Below are 14,280 nucleotides of genomic sequence, written 5' to 3'. Positions count from 1 at the left end.
TCATCCTAATCAGTATATCATCAATCTCAATATTAGCAATGTTTTTGCATACAGCCGCTTTCCTTTCATCAAACGGGGACAATGCAGGCAAACAGCAAGAAGAACCCTATCAAGATACAAAAGCCATCTCCAATTTACTCAACATAGGATCAGAGGTCATCGGAGAGTCGACCTATACTAGAAATGAACAAAAGCCATCTCCGATTACTACAAAGGAACATATACAACCTCTAATACATTTTCGGACGACAATCATAAGTTTCTCCAACTCAAACAACTGGCAACATCATAATGTCACTGACCATCCAAAGAGAGGAGGATACACATAAGAGCGAGGCCCCCAGCCCAAGGAACCTTTGAAAGAGAGAAAGAATACATACCAACTGAAATCACTAATAAGACTATAGCATAAGTTAGTGCTCGGCTGAACTCGGCCACCTGCCTGTACCTCTCATCTCAAATTAAACACGGGCTTCTTCTTCTTCTTCTTCTTCTTGCTTTGCTTTGCCAACAGCAATGAGAACCGGGCGAACCCGAACTTCTTCCTCTTCGAAGGCAACTGCTGTTTGTTGTGGTTGGCATCCCCCCCCTCTGGTTTCTGAATTGAGGGACAATCGTCATTCTGCTTACCGAGCATTTGACCCAACGACACCTTGCGCCTCCCAGGGTCCTTAATTGTCAGTTTTCCAGTCTCAAAGTCTTCAGCAAGAAGCAGTTTCTGGCTCAGTATTTGTCCAATTGAAAGGGTCTGCTTCAGAACCGGGGCGGACCCATCACTGATCTGGTTCAGCACATTTAGATCAACTATATGAGAATCTCTCCTATAGTGAGATGGGCCAGAGTTCTTGAACTTGGTGGAGTTGTGCAGGGACCGCCTTTTACGGCCATGCTCAGACCTCCATTTCCGAAGGGCCTCCTCTACTGAAAGCTTTCCTCTGTTAGCAGCCTCAACTCTATTCAGAGCTTCCTCCAACTCTTTCTTGCTCGTTTTGACTTCCTCAGCAGCTTCCTCCACTTTCTTTAATATGTCCATCTTTGACATGTTTGCCTCATCAACTCGAAGCATCGCATTCACCACTCTATCGTTGGATCGCTCCTCTGCTTCCCGAGCTTTGCTGACCAGGGCAGAATACTCTTCAAACGTAAGGGTCACTCCTTCAGGCTTCCGCATGGGCTTACTCTCGGTGTTGGACAGAGCTTTAATTTCTGCAAGCGCAACAGCTTCAGTTGCTCGAGCGGCTTCCTTCATCTTCTTAGCCGCGATAAGCCTGACCTCGGCTGTTTTGATCCTCGTCTTAGTCTGTTCGATCTCAGAGATTGCCCTCTGGACTTCCAGCCTTGCAGCCTCTCCCACCTTCTTGAACTGCTCAGACTCGGAACTCAGCCTGTGCAGCTCCCTAGTAAGATCTGATGATGCAGCTGACCCATCCTGAGCTTCCACATCTTTGGCGATTTGCAGCTTAAGTCTAGTTTGGCTAAGCTCTTCTTCGAGCGAGGATATTTTTGAGGAGTTCTGGTTCAACCTCTCACGTGTTTTCTCGAGCGAGATTTTCTCTCTCTCGAGCTTCCTGTTAAATGACTCCACAGAAGCTCTAATATCGGCAAGATCGGTGGTAGTCCTCGTAAGGTTCATCTTAGCTTGCTTCAGCTCCACCAGGATTTTGCATGGAGGAGCAGAGACCACGTTTGGATTCTCGAAATGGTTCTCCTTTTCAGCTTCCTCAACAGCAGGCTTGACATGATTGTTCTCCACCGTATTCGACTCCATAGCTGCGTTAAGCTCAGATGCTTCATTCTGCAACCTCACCTTTAGCTCCTCGACAGTTTGTTTGGTCGACTCGAGCTCTTTCAGGACATCCAACGTTTCCCTCTCCTTGACGATAAGATCTTTCTCCAACTGAGAGGTCTGTTCCTCTAGTTTCTCTATGTCCACCTCTTCCAAGCCCTGCAGACATTTACATAACAAGAGAATATTCGGATCAATTGCTTCAAAAAGGTCGCAACTTTTCACCGGATTGAACCAAAATGGTCGCAAACAGTCCATCAAAAGCAGATTCAGTACCATTTTCAACGTCCTCATCAAAAGGAACCATCCGTTTCAACATTGAAGATTGAAAAATAAACAGCTTCCTATCCTAATGCAAACAAGTATCAATTAACCCCAGATCCAGCTACAACCTAAGAGGAACTCGAAATCAATCAAACCGCATCGTCAATGCGGTGACAGAATAAAAAATACCTCGGTGTCGGGAGATTTCTGGAGAGAGGGTTTCCAGAAACCGATTCCGCCGAATCGACTGACGGCCTCCTTCACGGACTCGAACGGCGCCGAGGTGTCGATCTCCGCCCTCAAGCCGCCCGCCCCTCCTCCTTCCTTTGACCCGCCATTCTCATGCCCCATTTTCGCAGCAGAATCGAGGGCTAGGGTTTCCGCCATGGAAGAAGAGCAACAAAACAGCAAAATGACAGTGAAATAAGCGCTTTTGTCTCACTCCCCAAGACCATTAAACAACCAAACAAAATCAAATGTTTCTGCTAATTTGTCGATTGCTCGTCCCACTGCAATAGAGAGAGTGCGAGAGAGAGAGAGGATCGAAACAAGCAGAAGCTGCTAAGCCATGGCTTCTCCACCTTGAATGCACTGATAATAAGAAAGAAAGGAAAGGAAAGAGAGAATAATACCAAGAAAAGGTTACTATCCGTTAGATGGAATTTGCAGGGTCATTTCCCCAAACTACCCTCACCGAGATCTGGAAATTACGATGATCTGGGCCGTGGGACGGCATAGAGTCCGATGCCCTTTGATGGAAAGTCGGAATAGGGGAGGGATCCCTGTGGGTCCCACTAGTGTTGATTGTAGGATTCTATTATATATGATGATGATTCAACGGCTAACCCTTTCTGTCAACGGCTACTGAGGAGATTTTTTAACTTTCCCACGCGCGCAGGGCGCGTGAAGAGCGGGAATTTTCTTTACGTTCCTTTCGGACGCTTTTTGGTCGCGGGCCGTTGGGGTATTTTTAGTTGGTCCGGGCCGCGTTCCAGATCTTGGGCTGGGCCCCCATCTACTCGATCGTTGTCTGCCCCATGGTTAATTAATTGACCACGTCATATTGTTTTTGGTTCATGGGCGAGACTCAAGACCCATGTACCTAATAAAAAGGAAAAAAAAGAAAAAAGAAAAAAGAAAAATAAAGACATACGAAATACCACTGCTGAGAATCAGACACAGATCATATGTGTTTCAACTTTCAGGCAAGGATTTTGCAACTCACACTTTAGGACTAATTAATTTTCGCTTCAGCGCGTAAAATTGACCCGAGAAGATTTCAATCGTCATCCTTTTGGCAATTAGTCAATGTAAATTGATAATTTGAACAAACGGGGTTTTATGGAGGTAGGAATTCCCATTAAGAGCACTTTCCTGGAACGAGCGCTTTCTTGCGGCTGATTTTGACTTGGTAACAATCCTTTTCGATAGTTCCCACAGCTAGCTACAAATTGTCTGGTGATCAGCCATTTGAAAATGTATCTCGATCGGGAGAAATTTAAGGCAAGATGATCACTTGCCATGGTTGCTTGTACGTACAACGCAACCATGTTGCATCGTAGTAAAGAAAATTGTGCCAGTGAACCATCTACGTATCAATCGTCATGTGTGCTCAACTCCGTGGTTTTCTAGCACTACATATCTTGTTACGGAAATTATTGGTAGCATATACATATCTTTGGGGGAAAATACCACCTTAACTACATGTTCCATATATGCGCTTCGCTATGGTTTAACGTATTAGCCAACTCATTACTATTTTCGATGTCCTACTTAAATTAGTCTGTGCCATTTGATTTAGGCATCGTTGCTTTAATTTGCAACATGTAAGTCTATTGGGAAGCTGTCTTGGTTGTATTATATTTGAAGGATGGCGTTCATGGGAAACTGCAAAGTGTCCTATGATGTGTCGGATCATGAGGAAGATATTAATGAAAAGATCAACTGTATGATCACAGGCCAGGGACAGGGACAGGCCTCCTGCAAATTAAGCTATCCAGTATTCACATATTCGGTCATTCATTGTAATTACAACTCTCAAGAAGAATAATATTTAGTGGAGAATATTCCTTACAAAAGAAATATCATAAAATTCATTCATCCAGATCGAGTTTCCCAGTTTAAAGCTAGTTGGATTGACGAGTCGATCCAAAACCAATAAATTCATGTTTTATGTGATAATTAATGTTTTAAAAGTATATGTGTAGCCTGTGTCACGGACAAGCTATTTAGCGCGCCCATGACACGTCCATGTTATATGCTCCTGACATGATGTAACACCGAGGCTGACAAATCGTATTTTACTACGTATGTCAATAACTTTGTCTTGATGAGGAGATACCATTCAATATATTCTAGAGTTTCATATGGCTAGCAAAATGTGTGTGATGTATATATAATTTTACATCAGACTCTTTGAAAAGATATAAGTTTTGTCCATGATACACAGACCAAATCCACCATTTTTATATAACGATCGAAGATTCTTCGCCACGTAGTAATGCATTTCGATCATGTAGGTTTTTGGACTGATAATGAGAATCAACCACTTCGTTACCTTTTATATCAGTAGCTAGGTATTGATAGTATACCAACATCAGATGGAAACATTTCCTCGAGCTACTTATTCTGTTGGTCTGTACTAGATGTACAAATTATGATCAATATTATGTTGAATTGATCCACGTGTAGCATTTCATCACCTAGATTATTATCAGCAATAAAGGGGGGTCCATTACAGAAAGCAGCAGCATACTGATTTCGTATTTTTTTTGATGATTACAGCATATTGAATTTCATGGAGCCCAAGGACCTCAACTGTGCCATTGGTATCATCATATATTCGAAGATCGCGTCCCCATCGATGTAATTAAAGGTCCACCTCTCGGGTCCATCCTTCTTTGATAGCTATCCAGGGCCGTTCGGGAGTTATTGTACCATTAGCGGACAGGAAATTGTTATAAATGCAATATATATAATAGTATGGTGACTCCATTCCTTCCGTAACGTTTTCAATATTTTTATTTACTAGACGTGATCTTAAAACAAACTGTCATGCACGCGTTAAAATGTTTTAAATTCGTACATCCTCTGTTTTCGGGCCCACTACATGTCTCTTATACAGGATGTCTGGAGCATTTATGATTAGATGAGACCTGCCCATGTCCAGTGTAAGAACTAAACCTTAATCTCCAACAGTGTTGTGGGCGTTAAGATTCAATACAATGAGCTATATGGGCAACCATTTCCTTTGTGTATAAGAAATATACGTACGTCGAGTATGTTATATAAGACTACATCAATCAGTTATATCTTTGAGATATGGTTATAATACGTTGTGTAAATTTATAGAAATTGCACAACTTCTTTCATCGTACAATTTTTAACTTATTGAATGGTAGATAATAAACTATGTGCTTTTATTAATTTAATAAAGTCAATCTTTCGGAAAAGCCGCTAGCTGTTGTCATTTGTCAGAGTTTTCCTGGAATTTTTAACCCAGCTCGTCACCTCGCATTGAGATCACTTCTATATGCATGTGAAGGAACATTAATTAATATTAAGCAATGATCAATTTGAACCTTGAACATAATAAAAATTATGAAACCATGTGGTGTAAATGGTTTTCGTCACATTATGGATCGATATATACGTGGTTAAATAATTAAAAGCATTTTTTTGCGGATCTATCTATAATTCCACGTCTTCGCATAGACTTTTAACTAGTTCTTATATTAAATTAATTCTCATAATATTAGTTTAACTAATTCTTCGATATTTAATTGCTTTCTCTATATATAAAAATGTTTATAAATCCCAATCGTCGGCACATCATATAATAAATATCATAAGTAAACTAATCATTGCATTTGATGATGTAGTAGAGTTTGATTTAATTTGATTTAGTTTGATTTCACGGGGTGAAGACAAAAGTAATTAGGAAAATTATTATTAAAATTGAAGAGGAAGATAAAAAAGTAATGATTGTATTGTTAAATTGAGAGAAAAGTAATGAATAGTTAGAAGGATTTAGTATTAAAAAATTAATTGTAATAATAGATAAAAAAAAGTATGCGAGAGAATTTATTATAGGTATTTAATTTTGTCTCCCTAATATCATGTAATGGGAGGCCTCGGTTCATGTAATAATATTCTACCACATCAGCAGTTTCACAAGTTTAGGAGACTCGCAATTGTATTTAGTTTATAGGCCCCAAAAGTAATTAATAAAAAAATTTATGAAAGGAAAGCATGAGTTTGTTACTGCTGTAACGGTAGATACACTGGTAATTACGCATATTGTCTCGTGTTTGAAACTCTCCATTTAACTTTTCTCATTTTTATTATTCTTTTTCTTATTTATATTTTATATATAGTAATTTAGAATACTCTCACGAGAATTAGCAGCTTTTTTAAAAAGGAGCTTCCCCATGAACCTTCTTGATAAACCCTTAATTTGTGGTTTATTGTCCCTTCACATTCCCGGTCAATACATTTTTCCAAAACTTTTAATATTTTTTAAGTTCGTTATAGTGATTATAATTTTAATCAATAAGTATTTCAAAAAAAAATATTCTTATAGGTTGAGTAGGTATTTTTCTTTTACATATTGATGGGATATCATTTAATCAATTCGAGCTTTTAGACCAATATCCTTTTATGTTTCATGTACTTTTATCTAATTATTTGGTCAAAATCTATTATTATATTAATATATAAGAGATTTCTCATTCAAAAAGTTCAAGGAAATTAAAAAAGAAAAAAATACAAGGCAAATTGATAAATTAAAAAATAGAGTAAAGTGCCTACAAATAAATTGAGAAATATAGAGATAAGAAGATTATATCTTATATTTTCACATTTTTTATATCATTTTCTAAGTTAATTCAACATTTTTTCTTCATATTATTTTTTAGGTTACATGGATTTTTTTTTGTATTATTTTTCAACTTTTCAAAAAGTTTCCCATAATTTGCATAGTTTTATATTTGACTATATAATATTTCATTATATATTTCAATAGTAAATGTTTTTCTATAAGCAATCAACTATTTGATGTATAACTAGCATTTGAATTATCCAATTATTATTATATATTTCGCGCCATCTACCATACCATTGAAAATGCAAATTACAAAATATTTAAGTAAAATCGTAAAAATGCAAAATTGGTTACAAATAACTTTCAAATCATCACTATCAAAATAGTTTTTTCGATTAATGGAATGAATTTACTACAAGTCATCAGTTAAATATATATATTTACAAAATATATTGCACAAAATATTAATTAAATGTATAAATATAAAAGTCCGCGCATAAGCAGGGTATTTTATAATTAAATTGAAGATAAAGATATAAAAATTAATAATTGTGTTATTAAATTAAAAAAAAGAAAGTAAAGTGAAGTAATTGAATTAAATTAAGTTAAATTCAACCCTCCCTTATAAAAGCTCACCCACTACCCTAAACTCAAAGGTGTCTTCCATTCTCTCTCCCCCATTTTTTCTTCATCTCCCAATCCCAAAAATCTCCTACAAAGAACTAAAAGATCACCAACAAGCACAAGAGCATATCAAACAATGTTCACCAGTGAAAAACATCACCGGAAGTCTTCCTTCCAATTGATCAAGCAAGACGACAAGTTCTTCTCCAAGCTCCTCTCCAAGGAACTTAATAATACCGACGACTCCTTCAGGGTCGACAATGATGGCCTCTCCGGCGGCTCAGTCCCGTTCTTCTGGGAGTCCCGGCCTGGAACCCCAAAGCACCGGTTTGATGAAACTTCCATCCCGCCCCTCACCCCCCCTCCCTCCTACTTCCTCAAGGCGAGCTGCGGTAAGAAATGGTCACCGAGCCCCGCCAAGAAGCTGCTGAGCTCCAAGTCCAACTTCTTGCGAATTCTCTTCCTCAAGGGACGCGGGAAGAAGTCTTCTAGCCCGGATATGCCACCAAGGTCACTGCCGATCCTGCCTGATGACGACGAGGATGATGCAACGGTGTTCCCCCCGCTTTCTAGTGCCGCTCGTACTACTTCAGGAATGAAGCTTTATGGGCAGCGGAGGTCACTAGCCAGGGATCTTCATCGTCCTTGTCTGACTCGAGCATGAACGACGGGGATCCCAGCTTTGATGGATCGCCTACTTCAACACTGTACCCCTGGGCCATGACATTTGGTGGCGCCACACCGCATCGTGGGCCAGTGTGGCCCCCGCTATGCAGGTAGACCAGCTGCAGGGACGATCCGTTTCGACATGAGGAATAAGTTATATGCTGTCCAGATACGTATATGTTTGTGCTGTACGCGATACATTTCCTTTTTTTTTTCCCGAGTTTATGGAGAACTAATTCGAAGCTGCGGGTGGTCCTGCATCAACCCGATGCCTTATTATCTAATCGATAATGTAAATAACTGAAGAAAATTGCCTGGTGGAGTTCGCTTTCATTAATTATCAGTTGTTATAATCCCAGCTGCTGGTGGCCAGGATTGAATGGGAGTACAATGCTTGCTTCGGTATATACATCCATCATCTTATTATAAATTCATAATAGTTAATTGATTATATGAATTACCCTTTCTTTATTTTACATATATATATATATATAGTTACGTGTGTGCTTTTTTTTTTTTTCCTGAATAATTTGTGATTTTATTCATAAACTAGAGGGCATCATTACAAGGGAAGCCTTCGAACCGGTGAAGGTCATCAAAATTTGCCATGAAGCAGAGATGACTCAGCTCATGCATGGGTTTGTTCCCGTTCAAGGAACCCAAGTACATAGTCATTCTGAGAAAAAGACTAAAGGAAGCCATAATATCTAAAATAATGTTCAAAACATCCCCCTAGATTGCAGAGGACTTCGACATATTAACTAAGAACTGGGAATCACTTTGCAATCAAAGTTTGGACCATCCATGTTGCTGAGCCAATGACAAAGCCAGTAGGATTCCGTGATCTTTGGCCTGGAGTGTTGTGGTCACAAATATCGGTGCACACAGGCCATAATGGTAGAGCCACTGCTGTCTTGTGCGATCCCTATCACGCTTGCTTTATCCGTGCTCTAAGAGGCATTTATTTGGAGCAGGATCCAATCAGTTCCAGGGAGTTCTGCAGGAACATGAGTGAGTCTTTTGCTACTAGTGCCATGCTGGTTGTGTCTCTGTTGAACATACTCGTCACGACTGCTATCTTCCCGAGCCTATTGGAGCTGAGTAGGTCTTCCTTGGGTGTGCTCCTTGAAGGCTTTCGAGATTTGAGATAAGAACTTTGGAAGATCAGCATTAGCCCCTAAGCAGATACAGTCATTTCTTAGTTTCCAAAGATAAAGTAGTAGAGTACCATACAGAGTGAAGCAAACGGGTTCGATATTATTCAAAAGTAATTGACTGGGAGGGGAGATTAGGAACTGAACAATATCGAGATTAGAAGAGTTAGGGAAATTATCAGAAAATTAGATGCGATAGTGATTCCCTCCAAACAACTCGATAAAAAATGCAGCCACCAAGAAGGTGCGCAGAATCATTGGAACAGGATTGGCAAAACGGGCAATGAGCTTCGTCTTGCCTAAACCAGGGGAGGCATTCACATATGAGACTCCGAAGATGGATTTTGAGTCTTTCATGGATTTTTAAGCCCCAAAGGCTTTTCCACGGAAAGTCAGAAGTGTTGTCAAACCCGTGCTTTTGATCTAGAACGTAGAAGGATTTTGCTGTGTGTTCTCCGAAAGCAATAGGTGTCCATACTAACTTATCCTCATAGTCCTCATTTGGCAAGTGAATTTTGAGAATGTTGCCAATAGTGGCAGCATCAAAGAGGTTGGAGATTAGTGGAGCATTCGGGTCGATTTTCTTTACTTATTTCAGTTACGGATCTCGGAGACGGGTTCTGAAATTTCCGAACCAACGAAAGCGGTGAACCTCAATTTTACCCTAAAACCGCCCCAAACCCAACCATGATCAGCCCTATGTATATGTATAATGATGCAGCCAGAGAATATAAATTTACCCTTCTTTTTCTTTGTCAATTTTGAAGTTATTTTTGTGAATCATATCACGCTGTGGTAAAAGAAAAGAAAAAATCATATCGCACTAACAACTTGAGTTAAGAAAACTGATTTATGTCATGTCAATAGAATTGATAGAATAATAGAAATTGGTTCATCTATGTTTAACCTTAATTAAAAACAGCCAAATAAATTAACATACATAACATATATATATATATATATATATGTATATCACGTGCAATTTTTTAGGTCAAACCTATATATAAATAAATAAATAAAAACTTCATAAAAGGATCTCACCAAGAGTCAATAATTTCTTTATTTGCGTCAGAAATCAATAAGTATATAATATGTACGCATGAGGTGATGCGATCTTTACATTTAAAAGAATAATAATAATAATAATAATAATAATAATAATAATAATAATAATAATAATAATAATAATAGTGATGATGATGACGACGACGTATATTTCTGAAAAAAAAAGAATAATAAAAAAAATTCACTGTTGGAAGATGCAATGGATTGCTCGAATTTCTTTCTCCAAATATATAATGCAGAGAGGAAAGACAAAGTGCAGGGTTCTCTTGTTCTCCCTGCATCGGTCTGTTTAAGCTAGAGCTTTCCAATGACCACCTTTCACTTTCCATTTTGTGCCTCCATTTTTTTTTTCTTTTTGAGACTTATAAATGACATAATTGTGTAAATTTTAAAATATTCAGAAAACAGATATAAAGGAGAGCAGCTAAGGTACAATTGGAAGGATTTAAAAAGATTACTGATATTAGATTAAATTGCAGCGTACCAAACTACAACATCCTTAAAACTTAATATTAGATGACAACGTATCCTTTCTGGCGGCCTAGCTCGTTAATAGAAATTACGTTTCACTGCGCATCCTAACAATATTCAAACTTTGAAATATAAGGAGGTTACCAAACTCTTTGATCATGCGTGGAAGGGGATGGAATTTTGATATCTTTAATTTATGGATCCTTCTTTTGGAGCTCAAAGAATAATTACATTGGCTTATCTTATGATCAAGAGACTGTAATTGGGCTATGAGTTTGATATATTCTCTCTCAAGATTTCACGAGTTAAGGATAATTGTACTTGTCCATCTATAACGGATGTCAGATCATAACCGTATTGAAATTGATACATGATTTTTTTTTTTTGAATTTCAAGCTATAAAACATGTTATGTTTATGATCTTCCCGGAACTTCGCATGCTCGAAATATTTGGAAAGATTTTTCATATCCCATTGTGGGTGCCCATCATTTGCCTTTTGCTGTTTCAATCTCATTTTAGGCAGACAAAATTTCTCAGGAGTAAAATTAAAGGACGGACCCTTACTTTCTCCTCACTAAAATTTTTGAGATGGGCCCCAAAACCACCTTTGCTGTTTCCTCACCGGCCCATTCTGCATGTCGCAATGACCGACGAAATAATTGCACCAAATGATATATATTTTTTTTCGCACATTATTCCTTATTAATTAACGTGGGGATATAGAAAGATCAAGAAATCTTTAAACGATTCAATAGTATGGACCTCCCTTATGATAAAAAAATTGATTCAATATCAAAATTATGTGGGCAAGAAAAATAAATATCAACCATATTTCAATAATTTGCTAAATTAACAAACTATAGGACATTAGCCAAAAAAAAAAAGATGTAGCATATTTCAACCAAATATATATATATATATATATTACTCATAATTAACACTGATTTATTTGTTTATTGCATTTTTATTTTATTTTTCTTTTTGGTGATGACTTTCTTCTTCATAGTTTCTTACATTATATAGCGAAATAAGATCATTGAGAATATTTAACCAGAAAATTGTATATTAAAATAAAAAAAGTGAAAAAAGAATTTCGTTGGCAGGGAAAAGCATGCATTAGAATGGAGATTTGTCTCAACCGAGGATGTTTCATGTCTTGAAAAAAATTTAAAGAAAAAGAAAGGGAAAAAAAAAAAGAAGCAAGCTAAGGAAGGCTGTACTCTACTTATTCCCAGCTTCCTTTCTTATCTCCATTGTCGGCAGTCCATTAGGCCATCCTTTCCCCACCCCAATATAGAGAAGGAAGAGATCAATTTACGTGCCCTTCCCGCTTTTTGTCGACAACACACTTCTTTGGTAAAAGTGATTACTTGTCAACAAATTTTCGAAGTCGCAAGTTGATTGTAATAAAAACCTTTCACCGATATTGGTGGTAGCCAGTTAGTCCTACGCCTATTCCGGTATACTTGCATGAAAAATTAAAATGTATATATGTAAACAATTATCGATCGAGAAAATGTGGCTAAAGTTTGACATGGCCAGAATAAGAATTCCCAAAAAAGCAAAAGCAAGTAAAATCAAACAGTTGTTTGACAATGAAGCCAGGAGAAGACGATCGATCAAATTCGTTTTCTATTCTTGCCCTGACGTGAAGGAGGCTATGAGCCTATGAATGAATTGGAGGCCTGTGATTGGAGAGTTTGGAGAACTCCCCGTCCCAGACAGTGATTTTCCTTTTTATTTTATGTTATGTGATGTTATTTGTTTTGTCTTCTCTTGCTAGCTAGCTTAATTGCTCGACGCCGACACACAAATATTGCCATTTCTTTATTTTATTTTAGGCTTCGGATGCACTATTTTAGCTAAAAAACCTCGCTCGACAGTGTGATATCATGTATTCTTCTGAAACTAAAACTAACAGGTCGAGGTTTAATTTTTATAAGTGAGATTTTTTGCACTCTTTATTTACTTTTTTATACAATTCAATTGCTAGATTCATAAGATTTCTTTATTTTAAAAAATAAAACAAAATCGCCCAATAGTGTATTTTGGAGCCCCACTCCACTCTTTGGCAAAAACGTTTTGATCTCAAATTGCTACGGATTATATATATAGACACGACATACGAACATATTGATCTGCGGATTAGATCGAATTATATATAGTCCGAATCAACTGCTTACCTGGTCTTATAATTATGCACAAAATAAATTAATATATACTTCAACTAGAAGCCGAAGGATGTAAGACGGACTAGCTTAAAGGAAATACATAATTTTATTAATAACTGACTGAAGTACTGGGACTGACTATAGGAATAAACGTTTTTTGACCGCATCAACCACAGGCTATAACACTGACATTATTGACACTTGCACAAAACACATGCCCAACTTCAACATTATCTCAAAAACTAACGACTCTCGAATAGATTTCAACCAATTCAATTCAACCGTCAGTAAGGAGAGAGTGGAGCTGGAGGGGTTGAGATTTCAGGCGTTTGCTCTCGCCTCTCTGTCAGAGAGTCTAAGCGTCAGAGACTCGGAGTGCCAGTGGATATTGGAGCCGCAGGGGTCGGAGGGACTCGGCGAAATTGGGTCGAAATCGAAGAAGAAAGAGACTTGAGAATGAGAGCCAGGAGAGGGTGAGCTAAGCTAAAGCTGCTGCTGTTGAGTCGTCACTTGAGCTAAATGGGCCAAAATTAGCATGAGCCCAGTTAAAGATTTGGGCTGCTTCTTAGACATATTGGTCCTTTTTATTCGGTCAACTTATACCAATGATTCGTTACAATTTACAAAATATTATGGTCCATCTACTAGGATTACGCTCCTCATACAAGAGCAAGAAGCCTCTCTCAAGTGTGTTTGGTTGGAGCTCATCGATATCGTGTCACCTCTAAGGTATAAATTTTTCCTGCAAATTTTTAGAATACCTATTTTTGTGCCGTTAAAACCTGCTAACTTGCATCCGGTTCAGTCAAAGGCGATGATTACAGGAAGATGACTTGAAGAGCTTCCGTCAGTGTGGGAGCAAAACTCCTAGACACCCTGAGAATATCGAGAAGCCCGGTGTTGAAGTCACAACAGGTTAATTAATCTTTGTTCCTCCAGAATTGTTCGTGATTGTCTGTTGCTTTGGCATTATGATTAAATGGAATGGTACTGACGGAAGTTTTGGATTACTGAGGAAGGATTTTATTTAGTTTCCCTGTATCTTTATTCTAGATTATTTAGTTTTTCATTCTTTCCTTTTTAGTGTTTCCTTCCTTGTAAATAATAGGTAAATTGTATTTATCTGTTTGCTGTCTAGAATAGTCTTCTTCGAGGGAATAACACGGAAAGATTATCTTTTGTCAATTGTTCTTGCTCCCATTGTTGACTTACTGCAGATTTCACATGGTATCAGAGACTTGAAAGGAAGAAGAAAG

The 14,280-nt window shown here is 37.9% G+C and overlaps 2 protein-coding genes across 2 annotated transcripts; one reads left to right on the top strand and one right to left on the bottom strand.

Moving 5' to 3' along the window:
- Positions 1 to 41: 41 nt before the first annotated feature.
- LOC116209219 (WEB family protein At2g38370-like) lies at positions 42 to 2,654 on the bottom strand. The gene is made up of 2 exons (XM_031542808.1): positions 2,240 to 2,654; positions 42 to 1,945 (listed from the first exon to the last, which is right to left on the bottom strand). Exons 1-2 carry the CDS (start codon positions 2,435 to 2,437, stop codon positions 452 to 454), a joined length of 1,692 nt encoding a protein of 563 aa, XP_031398668.1. The 5' UTR covers positions 2,438 to 2,654; the 3' UTR covers positions 42 to 451.
- A 4,873-nt stretch (positions 2,655 to 7,527) lies between these two features.
- Positions 7,528 to 8,520, top strand: LOC116194080. Its single transcript, XM_031522802.1, has one exon. The coding sequence runs from the start codon at positions 7,633 to 7,635 to the stop codon at positions 8,158 to 8,160; it is 528 nt and encodes a 175-aa protein (XP_031378662.1). The 5' UTR covers positions 7,528 to 7,632; the 3' UTR covers positions 8,161 to 8,520.
- The last annotated feature ends 5,760 nt before the right edge of the window (positions 8,521 to 14,280 follow it).

This window comes from Punica granatum, chromosome 1 (genome assembly GCF_007655135.1).
Source record: "Punica granatum isolate Tunisia-2019 chromosome 1, ASM765513v2, whole genome shotgun sequence".
Lineage (NCBI taxonomy): Eukaryota > Viridiplantae > Streptophyta > Magnoliopsida > Myrtales > Lythraceae > Punica > Punica granatum.
Note: the sequence above shows the minus strand (reverse complement) of the source record. Positions and strands in the feature narration are given on the sequence as shown.

Bases quoted from the DNA above. Each gene is read 5' to 3' on its own strand.
- LOC116209219 (XM_031542808.1), bottom strand. From the start codon at position 2,437: ATGGCGGAAACCCTAGCCCTCGATTCTGCTGCGAAAATGGGGCATGAG. The intron at 1,946-2,239 runs GTATTTTTTATT...AAATGTCTGCAG, and splicing joins AGAAATCTCCCGACACCGAG to GGCTTGGAAGAGGTGGACAT.
- LOC116194080 (XM_031522802.1), top strand. From the start codon at position 7,633: ATGTTCACCAGTGAAAAACATCACCGGAAGTCTTCCTTCCAATTGATC.